At 38.7% G+C, this 15,000-nt stretch overlaps 1 protein-coding gene across 7 annotated transcripts in view; it reads left to right on the top strand.

The window, feature by feature from the left end:
• The window catches only part of LOC137996837 (scavenger receptor cysteine-rich type 1 protein M130-like), a 71,009-nt gene that overhangs the window by 30,686 nt on the left and 25,323 nt on the right, over positions 1-15,000 (top strand). For all 7 annotated transcript variants that reach the window (XM_068842440.1, XM_068842442.1, XM_068842441.1 and 4 more), the window contains 4 exons: positions 4,858-4,881; positions 4,987-5,304; positions 9,253-9,276; positions 9,384-9,701. In XM_068842440.1, coding sequence (XP_068698541.1) covers positions 4,858-4,881; positions 4,987-5,304; positions 9,253-9,276; positions 9,384-9,701 — 684 coding nt within the window. The remainder of the gene's footprint in view (positions 1-4,857; positions 4,882-4,986; positions 5,305-9,252; positions 9,277-9,383; positions 9,702-15,000) is intronic.

Raw genomic sequence — 15,000 nt, 5'->3', positions numbered from 1 at the left:
GGTAGGGAGATCACTGAATTTCGAGAACCTCATCGGGATGGTCAAAACGTCGCTTTACAAAGCTATCGGAAATGGAATGATGGGCTTTAAGGAGTTATGTGAAGTCATGCTACATGTTGAGATAGCCTTGAACAATCGACCACTTAGCTGTGTTGAAGAAGACGTCGACCTTCCAGTGTTGACGCCCAATTCACTCCTCTTTCAGAGAACAAATAAGCCACCACAAATAGAACCCCATCACCTTTGATTGTTTTGTTTTTTTTTACATATTTGACGTCCTCTATGCGTCGCCTTTGTCCTCCGATAGATCATAGGTGAGGACCACTAAAAATGCCTGCATAATTGAGTTTCCATATAAAAATCACAAACATAATGGATAAAAAACGTAAATATCAAAAAGTGTCAGTGTTGTAGGTAAAATCAGTTCTCAGATTGAATCCGTTTTAACCGTTTGAATCCGTTTTGCTTTTTTTTTTACATATTTGACGTCATCTATGCGTCGCCTCTGTCCTCCGATAGATCATAAGTGAGGACCACTAAAAATGCCTGCATAATTGAGTTTCCATATAAAAACCACAAACATAATGGATAAAAAACGTGAATATCAAAAAGTGTCAGTGTTGTAGGTAAAATCAGTTCTCAGATTGAATCCGTTTTAACCGTTTGAATCCGTTTTTTTTTTTTTTTACATATTTGACGTCATCTATGCGTCGCCTCTGTCCTCCGATAGATCATAGGTGAGGACCACTAAAAATGCCTGCATAATTGAGTTTCCATATAAAAACCACAAACATAATGGATAAAAAACGTAAATATCAAAAAGTGTCAGTGTTGTGGGTAAAATCCGTTCTCAGATTGAATCCGTTTTAACCTAGGTTAAATTGATGATCAGATCTCATTTTACCTAGGTTGAATACGCACTCACATGGATTGAAGAAACTTTTTTGGAGCCTAAATTAAGCGTAGAGAAAATTATGGTCAGGTTAGAATTAGTTTTGGTTTTTATACATAGAAAAGTGCATAATGACAAGAACTGTGTTTGGTTGAACATATTCGTCGTCGTAGTGTAGTGGTGAAGACACAGGACTGTAGATCTGGAAGGTCAGTACAGTTCTTTGTTCCCCAACTCTGTCGCAATGTTGATCCTAAATGGAAGTGTATGAATACAGAAACCGATAAGATGATATGAAACATTAAGAAGATGTGCTGAGATGCTTAAGACAGAGCTTGAGGGAAGGTAAAGGCGTTTTCAATTCTTTTTGGGGGGAAGGGGGTGGAAAGGGGGTGAAATTGCTGTTTTAAGCAAGGTAGAGTGCATATTCAACCTAAGTAAAAAAAATGTGGATCACGAATTAAACCTAGGTAAAAACGGATTCAGTCTGAGGACGGATTTGACCGACAACATCAATACCTGATATCGATCTTTGATTTGATGCGAGTTAATTTCATTGGTGACTTCAACTAGTGCTCTTGTGCTAAATCCATTGACAGTCAAATAAAGTTATCATCATCATCATCATCGTGATTATTATTGTTATTATTATTATTATTATTATTATTATTATTATTATTATTATTATTATTATTATTATTATTATTTCGCCGTTCAATGTATCTTCTTTTACAACAATGCAGGTGACACCTATGCTTTGTTGTTTCTGCGATACATGTAACACTGTTATAATAGTTATATATACCCGTAGAAATTTTTAACTATCTCATTGTTTTGTGAAAGGAGCCACTTTTGGCATTTAATAATAACATATTCAGTTTCTTTGCCTGTTCCTGTGATGTTGTTAAGTTCCTTTTCCATTTTCAAGTCGAATACTTCGTTGATTTGAGTTACTGTGTGATCCTTGTATAAGTTCTTTATTCCTTTCCTTAGATCAATGTACTTTTCTTGCTTCATTGATGTTTTTTCCTTGATTCTTCCTACCTGGCATGCAGTGCCTTCGATTATCAGCCACTAGTTGCCTTGTTTGTCCAATACGGCTAAACCGATCTTGTTGGTACCATTTTCTGGGACACTCTCCAGTTGAAAGGGATTGTCCAATTAGAATCTTGGCGTTTGCGTTTTCCACGACAGCTGTTGGTATTGATCGCATATACCAAGGTTTTTCGTTGTTATTTTCTTGGAAGTTGTATTTCTGTAGTTGGTGGTGGTAGATTGACCGCAGCATTCCATCGTGTCTAGCTTTGTAAAGGCTTTGGGCAATCTTGCTGCATCCAGTTAATGTATGGGATGTTGCTTCTGTCTGAGAGTCGCACATTCTGCATTTCGTATTTGGGACTTGTGTTTGAAGTTTTGTCTGTTGATAAGTTCTTGTTGGTGAGAGTTGCTGTCTGATGCCTTTGTTGTCACTATACACGATGTCCGGAATGTTTTTTCATTTTCTGAAAACTTGGTTTGCGTTCGGTGCCATGTCGGGGTCTTCGAGGTGTTTGGTGGTTAGTGCATCTAGCAATGCTTGCTCTTTCACATTCTCTATGTATTTCTTTTGCAGTGCTTGTCGTAGAAGGTCTTTTATGGCGTGTGGGCTTCGTGAATTTATTTGAGTGGTTTTCCCATCGATGTCTTTGAGGATTTTGTTATGATGATGATGATGATGATTACTATTACTATTATTATTATTATCATTATTATTATTGTTATTATTATTATTTTATTATTATTATTATTATTATTATTATTATTATTATTATTATTATTATTATTATTATTATTATTATTATTATTATTATTATTATTATGCTCATATATCTCATTTAACTTTATGTCATATTACAACATAATAGCCGAGCCTATTCCTTGGGCCTGGGGCTAAAATGAGGTAAAAGTCTACTTGATGGAGAGTGGCTTTCTTAGTGTAATCCTAGTAGTAGTGTAATCTTCTGTAGTTCAGTAATTTTGATATTACCCGGGATTTGTTTGATGTATTTCTCCAAGCCGTTTTTTATAAATCTCAGTGCTCCAATCACCACTGGAATCGTTGTGACATTCATCCCCCAGATTCGTTAACCACGATTTCGAGGTTTATATATTTTTACAACTTTTCAGTAACTTTAACTGAGGTGTTTTTTTCAGTGGGGATGGACATATCAGTGAGTAGGCAGCTTTTCTCCTCCTTTATCTCACGGTCTGTCTGTATTGGCACAATTTATCCCACAAGATTGTGATGTTGTCTTTTTCTGTTGTTGTATGGGGTTCGTGCTCATACCACTTCTCTTCTATGTCTATATTTAGCTCTTTTCAAATGTTCCAGTGTAGGTATGTGGCGGCTTTGTCATGTCTGTGTAGGGATTCAGTTTTGGCCAGCTCAGGGCGCCCTGCCACGACATGGTCAATGGTTTTCTGGAATTATTATTATTATTATTATTATTATTATTATTATTATTATTATTATGATGATGATGATGGAAGATTTCATTTTTGTTTGCATGAATCATTTACATAACTTGCGGACATGAGTCTGGGCTAGTTACGTTATCCTTTATCATTTTCTTTACATTCAAACAGTTTATACATATTCATAGAACTTCTTAACTTTATTTGCGTTCTGGAAAATAATCCATTTCTGACAGCGTTCAGTCAGGAAGGACAGCTCTTTTTCAGTGTTCGTTATTGAGCTTAGTCCTTTCCTTAGCTCCTCATGGTAGCCTTCGAGAAAGTTAAAAACAATATTGATTTGTTTAAGGCATGTGCTCTTATAAAGTTGTTTGATGCCTGCACGTAGCTCTGTGTATTTTTCCTGTTATTATTATTATTATTATTATTATTATTATTATTATTATTATTACCTTCTTCAATGGACCCTATTACACGCTCAACAGAATATCGCATTTCTGATTGGTCAATCACGAATGCATTAATAGATTTGATTTACATTAATCAAACCAAATTGTTTCGGTTTCCGGTCATCATAGTAAAGGGTACAATCAGGCAAGGATAACAAACAATCAGTTGTCATCTATTTTTCGGGTAAACAGTTTTGGTGTCGTTGCCGCCATCTAAAAAATATATACCCTTTCCAAACTAGTACTTGGAGTTTTCTATCTGTTCCTAACATTGTGCCCTATTTTCGACTAAAGTTATTCGGAATCTACAATTAGTTATTTCAAGGACGTTACGTTATTGGTCAGTTAGAGTGAAAGTGGACCAGGCAGTCTTAGAAACATCCGATAAAAATAATCTTCGCGGCAAGGGCGCAACGTAAGAATAAATTTGAAGTGACTATATATCAGACCACTGGGATCACTTTCTCTTAGAAATGCTTACTAAGTCTATATCAAAAGGAGACAAGTTGGTCTGTATCAGAAACAGTTTCTTGCTAACCGTATTTAAAAAATGGGTTCTGCTTGGCTTTATGCGTGCGTTTAGCCCTACTGTCGACTCAAACGTTCACTTGCAGATAGAATGTTAAGACGAATTGGAGGAACTAAACAATGGGGAAGAAGGGCGAGTGGAAATGTATCATCGTTTCTCGGGATCATTGATTCCTCTTCACTTACTCTGCTCTAATTAATGCGAGTTTTGATTAACACAGTAACCCTGTGAGGCAAAGGAAAGTACAGCGCAAGGATTGATGCTGAGTCTTCTGTCACGAGTTGTAGGCACAGTGATTGCTCAATCATCCCTGTGGTCACCAGAAAATCGATTTCCCCATTTGTGCAGCTGTTTCTAATTAGAGTGAAAATAACCTCTAGACTGTCTTGTTTTCAACTGTCAGTTTATTCGAAGTTGGAAACTTGAGACTAATCTGTTAAGGAAATGCATTGAAATGTAAAACGTACCTTGAGACATTAAGGTGTTACGTAACAAACTACTAAGGGAGAAATTGTATTCTTTTGATTTTTCAGAGACAGTAACAACTACAGGATCAAGTAAGCTCATCAATTATTAATTCGCAGTGTTGTTTGTTTTGTTGTACTCTGCTGCTTCTTAATACAATGATTTACATTTTTGGTGTGTTACTGTTTTACTCACAGATGGAGCGCTAAGACTGATTGGAGGAACTCGAAGAGGCGAAGGACGAGTGGAAATATATCACAATGGAACCTGGGGAACAGTTTGTGATGATGACTGGGATATCAAAGATGCTTATGTTGTTTGTCGCGAACTTGGATTCCTGTTTGCCATCTCCTCTCCACAAGGTGCTCGTTTTGGGCAAGGTAGCGGTTCCATATGGCTGGACGATGTAAATTGTAAGGGACCTGAGAGCTCCTTCACACGCTGTCCTCACAGGGGATGGGGTATCCACAACTGTGGCCACAGTCAAGATGCGTCAGTCGTGTGCTCAAAAGCAAGTAAGTAAAAACCAACAAAGCAATGTTTCATTATCACGTCTCACTGGTTCAGAAGGTAGATACCACTATCCACTGGATAGTTCCCTATCCAGCGAGTGAACGCTGTAAAGAACTGCTGTGTAGGAACAAACTACACAATGGAAAGTTAAAAAGTTCTTTTTGCTTTTATCTGGATATGTCTCTTCCTTTCTTTTACTGTCTATTATCGTTTATTCTGTTTTTGCATCAATAAGTGATTTTTTTTCTTTCCGTTTTTTTATGTAATATGAATCTTCTAACAGAATTTATAGGCATCATGTTAAACATGTTAAAACTGACCTTGTAAAATGTACCGGTATAGACCTTATTCATAAATGGAGGTCAATTTATAATTCTTTTGTCGAAGTGCAAATTAGGCTACCAAGCCTCGATACCATATAGGGAATTGAAAAGAATTCTTGCTCTAAAATGAGGCTTGGTAGGCTAATTTGTACGTGGACAAAAGAATTATAAATGTGACCACCATTTATGAATAAGGTCTATTTGTAAAAACAACAACAACGTGAAATCATTGCATCGCTTGCAGATGACGTCAAAATGTAGTAAGGAAAAAAAACAGTGGATCGCCTCGTGCGTCAATGAAGTTCTTTCCACATTTTGAAGTCTTCTGTAACCTGTAGCGCTGTTTCTCGTGACCTCACCCATTATTAATATGCTAACCAGAACCTAATTGGCTGTTAAAACAATGCCTTTTTTTTGTTCCGTGGTTGCCAAATTGGAATATCAAAAGAAATGTGACGTCAATGTTTGTAAACAAGAAATATCGCTATTAGGAAACTTAACGGCGACCGCAACGAGAACGTTACAAATTTGCATATTTAGTGGGCAAAAACAATAGCTTTTCATGCCCTGCACGTGCGGTTTTCACTTTTGTCCATTTTTTTGTCGTCGTCTGCAAAACAACAAGGTGAGGTTTTATGAAGGACGTCAGTACTTGAAGATTAATTTTCATTTTCTGCCTTAAATTAAGCGCCGTTCTGACCAATGTCATTCTTGAGGAACCACACCTTTATAATGTTAAAAAGGTTGAAAAAGTCACGAAGTGATTAAACTAACGCGAATTTATATTGTGAGATGGCGTTCTCGTTGCCGTCGTCGTTGCTTAAGTTCCATACTACGGAGTTTAAGATCTACGACACGACGGTAACGAAATCGTCATTTCAAATTGCAAGTTCAGGTTTATTAATCTGTTCGTCATTATGTCGGTTTTTCTAACTTTTAAAAGCTAGCACAACTTTCCAGGAACTGAATTGGGAGGTGCGGTGTGGAAGCTGCGACAGAAAATTCAAATTCGCTGCCTTAAGTTCACCTTGAAAAAAAAGTACAAAAATGAAAAATGCACGCGCAGAGCGTGCAAATATGCAAAAATTGTGACGTTTTCGTTGCCGTCGCGTCGTATATCTTCAAGTCCTTATTCCTGAACAGACGCACGGCAACATAAAATTAGTTTGTTTTTTTGATGACGTCAGCTATGCGTCTGTCCTCAAAAAGGTCATAGGAGAAAGCCAATTAAAATGCAAAAAAAAAGCAAGGTGACACACCAAAACAACAACCCGGTTTAACAACCCGGTGTGGCCAACACATCACGCATGCGCACAACCATATCACGCGGTCAATTGGCAATTCGGCCATGTTGCATCTCATCAGCATGGCATAGCCAACATACCTGGAGGGTGTTTTAGGCACCCCTTTAAGTAGCAAGTCCATGCTAATGCGGCCCAACAAAGCCGAAACAGCTGTCCATGGTTGGCAACATTCTAGTCACCAGAGCCTCGGATCGACCCACGGGTCTGGGAAACTCTATGTAGGAGAACATGCGCCGTAGGGTTCTCATAGCCAAAAATTGGCGATTTGAATCTTACGGCACCTGCTCACTCCTCGTGCTTACATGAATGCACCCATTAGAGAGGCTTTTGATTGTTCTTCACGAAAACCAAAGAGAAGACACTTTGTTTCAGGGTTCCCCAGAGCTCTTCTCTTGACTGAGGGAGAGATTGGCCTGCCAATTAACCGGGTGAAATGGTTCTGCGTATGCATGATTTATTGGGCACACCGAGTTCATTATTGAACTTATTACGTCAAACCTATTATGCAATCGTGATTGACCAATCAGAAAGGCGACATTTTGCTGAGTATATAATAAGGTCAATTAAAACATTCATTAATAATTCATGAGGTTAATAGCCTATCAAAACACTGAAAAAGTCACGTGCTTGAGCTTCACATCCTGATATAACACTCCTCTTTAGTATTCTCTATATAAAGAACACTAATTTGGCATGGCTTGTTTTACTTGTGGGAGGCGCGGTGGCCTCATAGTTAGTGCGCTCGACTCCGGATCAAGTGGTCCGGGTTCGGGTCCTGGCTGGGGACATTGTGTTGTGTGTTCTTTGGCCAGACACTTTACTCCCACGGTGCCTCTCTCTGCCCAGGTGTATAAATGGGTACCGGTGAATTCAAGGCTGGGGGTAACCCTGCGATGGACTAGCATCCCATCCAGGGAGGAGTAGAAATACTCCTTGTCGCTTCATGCTAAGGAAACCGGGGATAAGCTCTGGCGTGTTAGGCCACTTGGCTCGGAAAGCGCTTACCTTGTTTTACCTGTATGCTAATAATCTCCTCCTAAAATTTGAACAATTTTCCTGAGTCCAAAGGGAGACCCTTTTTGTGGAATGTTTTTGAAGCCGTTCAAACAACTCGCAGCACGAGTTTTATCGGGTCTAAAAACACATGGCGTAGATAAAACACTGCTGTTCGTTTTTAAACATTACTTAGAGCAGGTATTGACATTTTTTTATGTTTGATCGATTTTTTTTTACGGTTTTGATTGACAATAATCAAACCAAAACATCAATTCGTACTTTTATAACATTTTAAGTCATCATTATAGTAAAGGGTACAACCAGGAAAGGATACCAAAAAATTACTTCTCGTCTTCTATTGAAAATATGGTTCCTTAGCCGTCCTCTGAAAAAGATATCCATTCCAAACTTAGAGTTATTTCACTATTCCCAACATTGTGCAAGGGAGATTACGGTGCGCTAAGAAAACTAACCCCCCACATTTGGACCTATTCTGATAAAAATTATTTGGAATCTACCATTAGTTCTCCGTCCTTATTTCAAGGACGTCTCGTTGTTGATCAATTAGAGTCAAAATGAACCATATTGTCAGAGAAACTTCGCAGCAAAGGATCAATGTGTGAACAAATTACAAGTAATTGTCAGGCCACGGGGATCACTTCCCTATTTCTTGACTACAAAGTCTACAGCAAAACGAAGCAAGTTGGTTTGTATCAGGAATGGTTTTTCTTGCTAAACTCATTTATATGAAAAAATGGGATCTGTTTGGCTTTATGCCTGCGTTTAACTCTATTGTCGACTCAAATTTTCACTTGCAAATAGAATGTTAAGGCTAGTTGGAGGAACTCGAAAAAAGGAAGGGCGGGTGGAAATTATTATGGTTGAAGCTGGAGAACTGTTTTTGGGGATGGGTGGGATATGAAGGACGCGCTAATCGTTTCTCGCGGGAGCTTAGATTCCTCTTCACCTACCCTGCTCCAATATATATAAATGCCAGTTTTGGTTCAGGTATGGCAAAGGAATGTGCATTGCAAGGGTTCTGAGTCCTCTGTTACGAGTTGTAGGCATCTAGGATTGCTTAACAATCCTTGTGGTCACCAGACAATCGATTCCCCATTTGTTCAGTATTTGTGTCTCTGCTTTTAATTAAAGTGAAAATAAGCCGTTATTTACAACTGTTTTACTCGCTCTTGGGAGCTTGAGACTACAAGTGCATTAAAATGTAAAACTTACCTTGAGATAATAATGAGGTGTTAAGTTTCCAAACTACTTGTGAACAAAATGATCTAGAAAAGCCTCAAGAATTTGTGTTCTTTTGATTTTTCAGCCACAGTGACAACTACTGCATCAAGTAAGCTGATAAATTATTAACTCACACTGTTGTTTGTCTTGTTGTACCCCGCTGCTTCTAAACACAATGAAATTTACACTTTTGGTTTCTTTCTGTTTTATTCACAGATGGAGCGCTGAGACTGGCTGGAGGAACTCGAAGAGGCGAAGGACGAGTGGAAATATATTATAATGGAGCCTGGGGAACAGTTTGTGATGATGTCTGGAATATCAATAATGCTCTTGTTGTTTGCAGCAAACTTGGATTCGTCTCTGCTATCTCTGCTCCACAAAGCGCTCATTTCGGGAAAGGTAGCGGTTCCATATGGATGGACAATGTATTGTGTGCGGGATCCGAGCGCTCTTTAACAGATTGTAAAAACAATGGATGGGGTAGCCACAACTGTGGTCACTATGAAGATGCGTCAGTCGTGTGCTCCGTAGCAAGTAAGTAAAATCCAACAAATAAACCTTTCTTTATCAGGCCCCACTTGCTCAAAAGGTGGATACCGCTATCAATTATCAAGAGATTATAAAGGTAAGAGAAGTAATCCCTCATACTGGCCCTATTCCCATCGTAATCCCTCTTATAGGTTATTTTTAGATGATATCAATTTTCCCGCGGATAATGTTACCGCGCGCGTTACGTGGAAGTTTCGTGGAGTAGGGAAAGTGCAGCAAATTCTGTACGATGCCACTCTCCGTTTTCAAAATTGAGTTTCATGGCCTGATAAAATTCATTGTCTGCAAGATACAGGTTTCAAACATACATCCTTGGAATTGCTTAACTGTCTAGTTTACAGTGATACCAATTTGAAGAATTTCCAATCTATCAAACCGTGTTAAATAATTTTGACAGATGCAGATATGTTTACCTTGGTTGCATTGCGTTACTTGTCCATTTTAGTGCGCACTTTCTTATCGTCTACAAAATTCTGTCGCTTACAAAACTCGTCCCTGTCAAGATACAGTTTGCAATCATATATCATGGAAATCGGTTAACTGTATAATTCACTCTGATACCAATTTTACGATTTCCTAATGTAGGAAACCATTTTAATTATTTTGTAAGAAGAAGCTATATTTTACGCGTGCGTTGCAAATTGACTTCAATCCGATCTTACGGTTTTAAAAATTTTTATCGTGCGGTCAATTGAAATTTTCCTGTCATGTGTGGTACTGTTTGAAAGCGTTAGCTGTCTAATTTATGAATATCATAGAATTAAGTCACCTTAATTTAGTCCGCTAAGAAAATCGAGAACGCGTTGACCAAGTCAGGAATATGTTACTTGGTGACTGTAGTCCGCGATATTTCATTGTGTACAAAATTCTGTCGCCTATAAAACTCGTTACTTTCTAGATACAAGATGCAAAGATATATCATTCAAATCGCTTAACTGTGTTGTTTACAGTGACACCAATTTCAACACTGTCCAATGTACGAAACCGAGTTTAATAATTTTGAAAGATGCAGGTATATTTAACATGCGTGCTTTGCAAATTGACTTCCATGCAATACCACTTGTTCATACATTTTTATCGCACTGTCTGATATCTGTCTAATTTATGAATATCTAAGAATTGAGTCGTCAGATTTTGATCCCGCGAAGAAAATCAAGAACGCGTTAACCAAGTCAGCGATATATTACTTGTTGACTGTAGTCTGCGAATTGCCAATGTTTACAAAATTCTATCGCTTATAAAACTCGATCCTTTCAAGATACAAGTTTCAAACATCTATAACTGAAATCGCTTAATTGTCTAGTTTTCAATGATACCACATTCAAGGTTGTGCCATATACGAAACCGGGTTAAATCTTTTTTTAAGGAGACAACTATTTTTTAACATACGTGCTTTTGCAAATTCACTTGAATCCGATAACACGGGTTCAAAAATTTTTATCGGACGCTTGATTCAAGTTTTCCTTTCATGTTCGGTACTGTTGTAAAGCTCTATCTGTCTACTTTATCACCATATAAGAATTAAGTCATCATATTTTAATCCCGCAAAGGAAACCGAGAATGCGTTTATTAAAGTCAGAGAGATCGTACTTATCGACTATAGTCTTCCATTTGCCATTCTGTACAAAATCCTGTCGGTTACATAACTCGTTCCTTCCAAGATACAGGTTTCAAAACATAAGTCATTGTAATCGCTTAACTCTGAAGTCAACAAGTCACGTTCGTCCACAAAATGTATATACGCGTTTGTCTCAAGATCCTCCGCCATTTTTGTTGGATGGTAAATCGCGAACGACGCGAATCATTGCGTGGGAATTTGCTCAGCTGTCAACATTGGTAAAAATGAGGACATGTGATTGGCTATCAGTTAACCCTCGTGGGAATACCGGATCTCGCAGGAGATCTAAAAATAACCTAAGAGGGATTACGATGGGAATAGGGCCAGTATGAGGGATTACTTCTCTTACCTTCATAATCTCTTGCCATTATATAGATCATTATCCAGCTGGTGTGCGGACCAATGAACCGCTTTGTAGGAACTAACTACTCTATGGAAAGTTGGAAAGCTCTTTTAGCTTTGATTTGGACACGTCGCTTCTTTTCTCTTAATGTCTATTATCGCTTTTTTCGGTTCTTTGTATCTAAGTGCTTTTTCTCTTCTTGTTTTTATACAAATAAATGTAAATCTTGTAATTGAATCTTTAGTTTATGGAAAATCATAATGCAGTACCTTGTAAACTGTACCAGTATTTGTAAAAACAACAGCAGCAACAACAACAACAAACGATTGAAGGCAAGGGTTTTTGTACGATGTTAGCTCACGGACGTGAACATGTCGCTTGCAAATGACCTCAAAATGAGGTAAGAACAAAAGAACAGTCCTTGTGTGACAGTGGTGTTCTTTCCACATTTTGACGTCTTCTGTGACCTATTAGCGAGCTTAACCGGAAAAGAACATTTCGCGTTCCAGTAAAGTGGTGTCTCGCACATTTTTATACTAATCATCTCTAATGGAGAAAAGATTCTTCGCAATGTAAATATGATTGTGTGAAGATAAGTTTAAAGAGAAAACAGCTCACTTCCGGTTTCCGTCCGCGTCTCAAAAACGCGCGTGCTTAAGCTCCCTATAGCTAAACAGACGCACGAGGCGGGAACACGGGCGGGAACATAAGATCTATTTTTTTACTGGGTTGCCCTATGGCAATCCCAGTCGGAAAATGGGTACATTTCTCCGTTTTATTTATTTTATTTTTTTCCATGTCGGTAAAAGTCTTGCCTGTCACTCCCCTGCTAAGTGGTGTCTTTGTGCATGGAGCCCTGCTGCGCGTATTTTCTTAGGATCGAGAGGGTAGTGGGAAATGCGTAGATTTCTCTGGTGGACACATTATAACGATTAACTTAACCGGCAATGGCGTCGAAAGTCATGTAGCGCGAATGGCGTTTTAGTAGATCTTTGAACAAAATATACCCTTACGAAGCTCAATAATGGCAAATCAATTGGATACTGAACAAGACAGGCGACAACATCGACAACAATCTGTCGCCCGTCGAGCCGTCTTTTACCAAGTGTGCTGTTATGTAGAACACTGAAGATTCGCAGGGCAGCGATAATAGTGAATTCAAAGACTAGATTAGGTGGATTGAATGGAATTTCACGCGTTAAAATCGCTGAAAAGGTAAGATTATTGTCGAAGCGATGCCGCAATTGCGTGTCTTCACCACATGTTCCTTTGATCTCACATTATTGTGTTTTCCGTCAAAATATTCGCTTGTTTTCGCTTTCGCTCGAACATATTTACCTTTATTACATGTCCAGTGAATAGTTTTATCCTCTGGGATGAATTTTCCGTCGAAAAATCGGTTATTTGGGCGGTCAGTGTAAAACGCAGACTGCAGACTGCAGACCGGGGGTAAAATGCAGACTGAGGGTAAAATAAATATTAATAATAAAAAAAACGAGTCATAAGGATAAAATAAAGATTGTTTCAAAGACAATCCTGTTTTACATCTGTCAACAACTCACATTATCATGACTGCGGGTCGCTGCACCTTTTGGGGATGCGATCGAACGCGTTGAAATCATCTGTGCTTTGTTTTTGCGCTTCCAGGTGCATTGCAATGTTCCAAATTATTTGTCACACCGGTACATCGAGGGAAATCGATCGAAAAACCAACAATTATTACTTCGAATACCTGAATAATCTCGGTTGTTTTTTTTCGGTGCAACTAAATGCACAAAGAATTTCATGTATTCCGAGTAATTAGGACGCGGGGATTTCATTGGTTAAGCTATGCGTGATAACCCCTAGGGAGAGGTTATAATAGAAAATTACATCTTCCAGATGCAAAACAAACGAACTTGTGAACTAAGGGATAAACATAACGTACACGAAAGCGAATGAAAGGATCCTAATAAGAAATTTTTACGCCTCAGTCATACTGGCTTAAGCCGACCGAATTGAAACGTTAAATGGTTGCAAAATCCACGTTATCTCTTTCTTTGTTAATTGGTATTGTAGCCATGCGTGCCAAAATAAATTGAGTTATTGGGTAATTACTCGATTACTTTGTTCAGTGCAGCAAAATGGACAGTTGAATTACGGGGTGGTGACTTCTTTGCCTAAAAGCAACTCACTTAACGAAACTATCCTTTTTCCAACAACAACAAGGATTCAAACAGCTTCAATTCTTACAGAGTTCGATGAAAATCCGGATTTAAAACATGCGGTGGGGCAACCAAAGCGATGGGAGCTGTGTTGGGGTTTCAGTGTGAAAGTACAAACGGCTACTAACACTCTTATAACTCTTTTTTCATTATTATTTTATTAACCTGCAGTCTGCGTTTTACCCTCTGTCTGCATTTTATCCCTGGTCTGCAGTCTGCAGTCTGCAGTCTGCGTTTTACACTGACCGGTTATTTGGGTTGTTTTTGGCAACAGAGGTTAATTATTCGTAATGCGATCCATTCCGTTGCCGTTAGCAATGGGTCGCAAATTTGACACTTTTATCGCATTATCACATTACGCATTGAATCCACGTTATCTATTATTCCTTAAAATCTAAAAATATTCGTGCCTCATCAGTTTTCGGTCGAATTTATGTCCAAGAAAGCAGATAAATTGCAGAAAATCTTAGTTTTGCGTCCAAAAATTCGTAATCAACGCTGTTGGAAAGCTTATTTTCTTAGCTTTAAAATGATGTATTTTTTCCCCCTAACTTTAAATATTTTTTGAGGAAAAAAAACATTTTTTGGCGATGGCTGATTTACCGCGGTTTTCTCGCGGTTGGGAAAGTAGGAAAAAGAGTTAGGCCGGTAGCCAGGTTTTTAACCTCAGAAAAGGATCTGTTTCGTCGTACGAATGTGTGAGGACCTGTGAGCCAAAGGGCCTCTGCTGGTATGACTTCTGGGTGACCCCTTAATAACTTCTTACTAACCGAGCGCGAGGGCCGTACTGCCAGGGAAATATTGGCCCGAGGTCGTGGCAGTACGGACCTCGATGCGCTCGGTCCGTACAAAAACGACCCAGGGCCAATATTCCCCAGTACGGCTCGAGCTACAATCTTGGACAAATTAAATGGAACATTGAGACCACCCCTCCCCCCAAAATCAGTGATGGGAAAATGGCGCGTTTTGGCCTTCACGCACCTTCATCCTTGATTTGGTCGAGAGGGGGCATTTCTGTTCCATTTTATTCTGTCCAAGATTGTAGCTCGGTTAGTAAGTAGTTTATTACATGGTTTTTTAATTACCTTTTGCTTTGTTTTTGCAAGCCCGTAATCGGCC

This window comes from Montipora foliosa, chromosome 3 (genome assembly GCF_036669935.1).
Source record: "Montipora foliosa isolate CH-2021 chromosome 3, ASM3666993v2, whole genome shotgun sequence".
NCBI lineage: Eukaryota > Metazoa > Cnidaria > Anthozoa > Scleractinia > Acroporidae > Montipora > Montipora foliosa.
The sequence above is the reverse complement of the archived record's forward strand: the minus strand, read 5'-3'. Positions and strand labels throughout refer to the sequence as shown.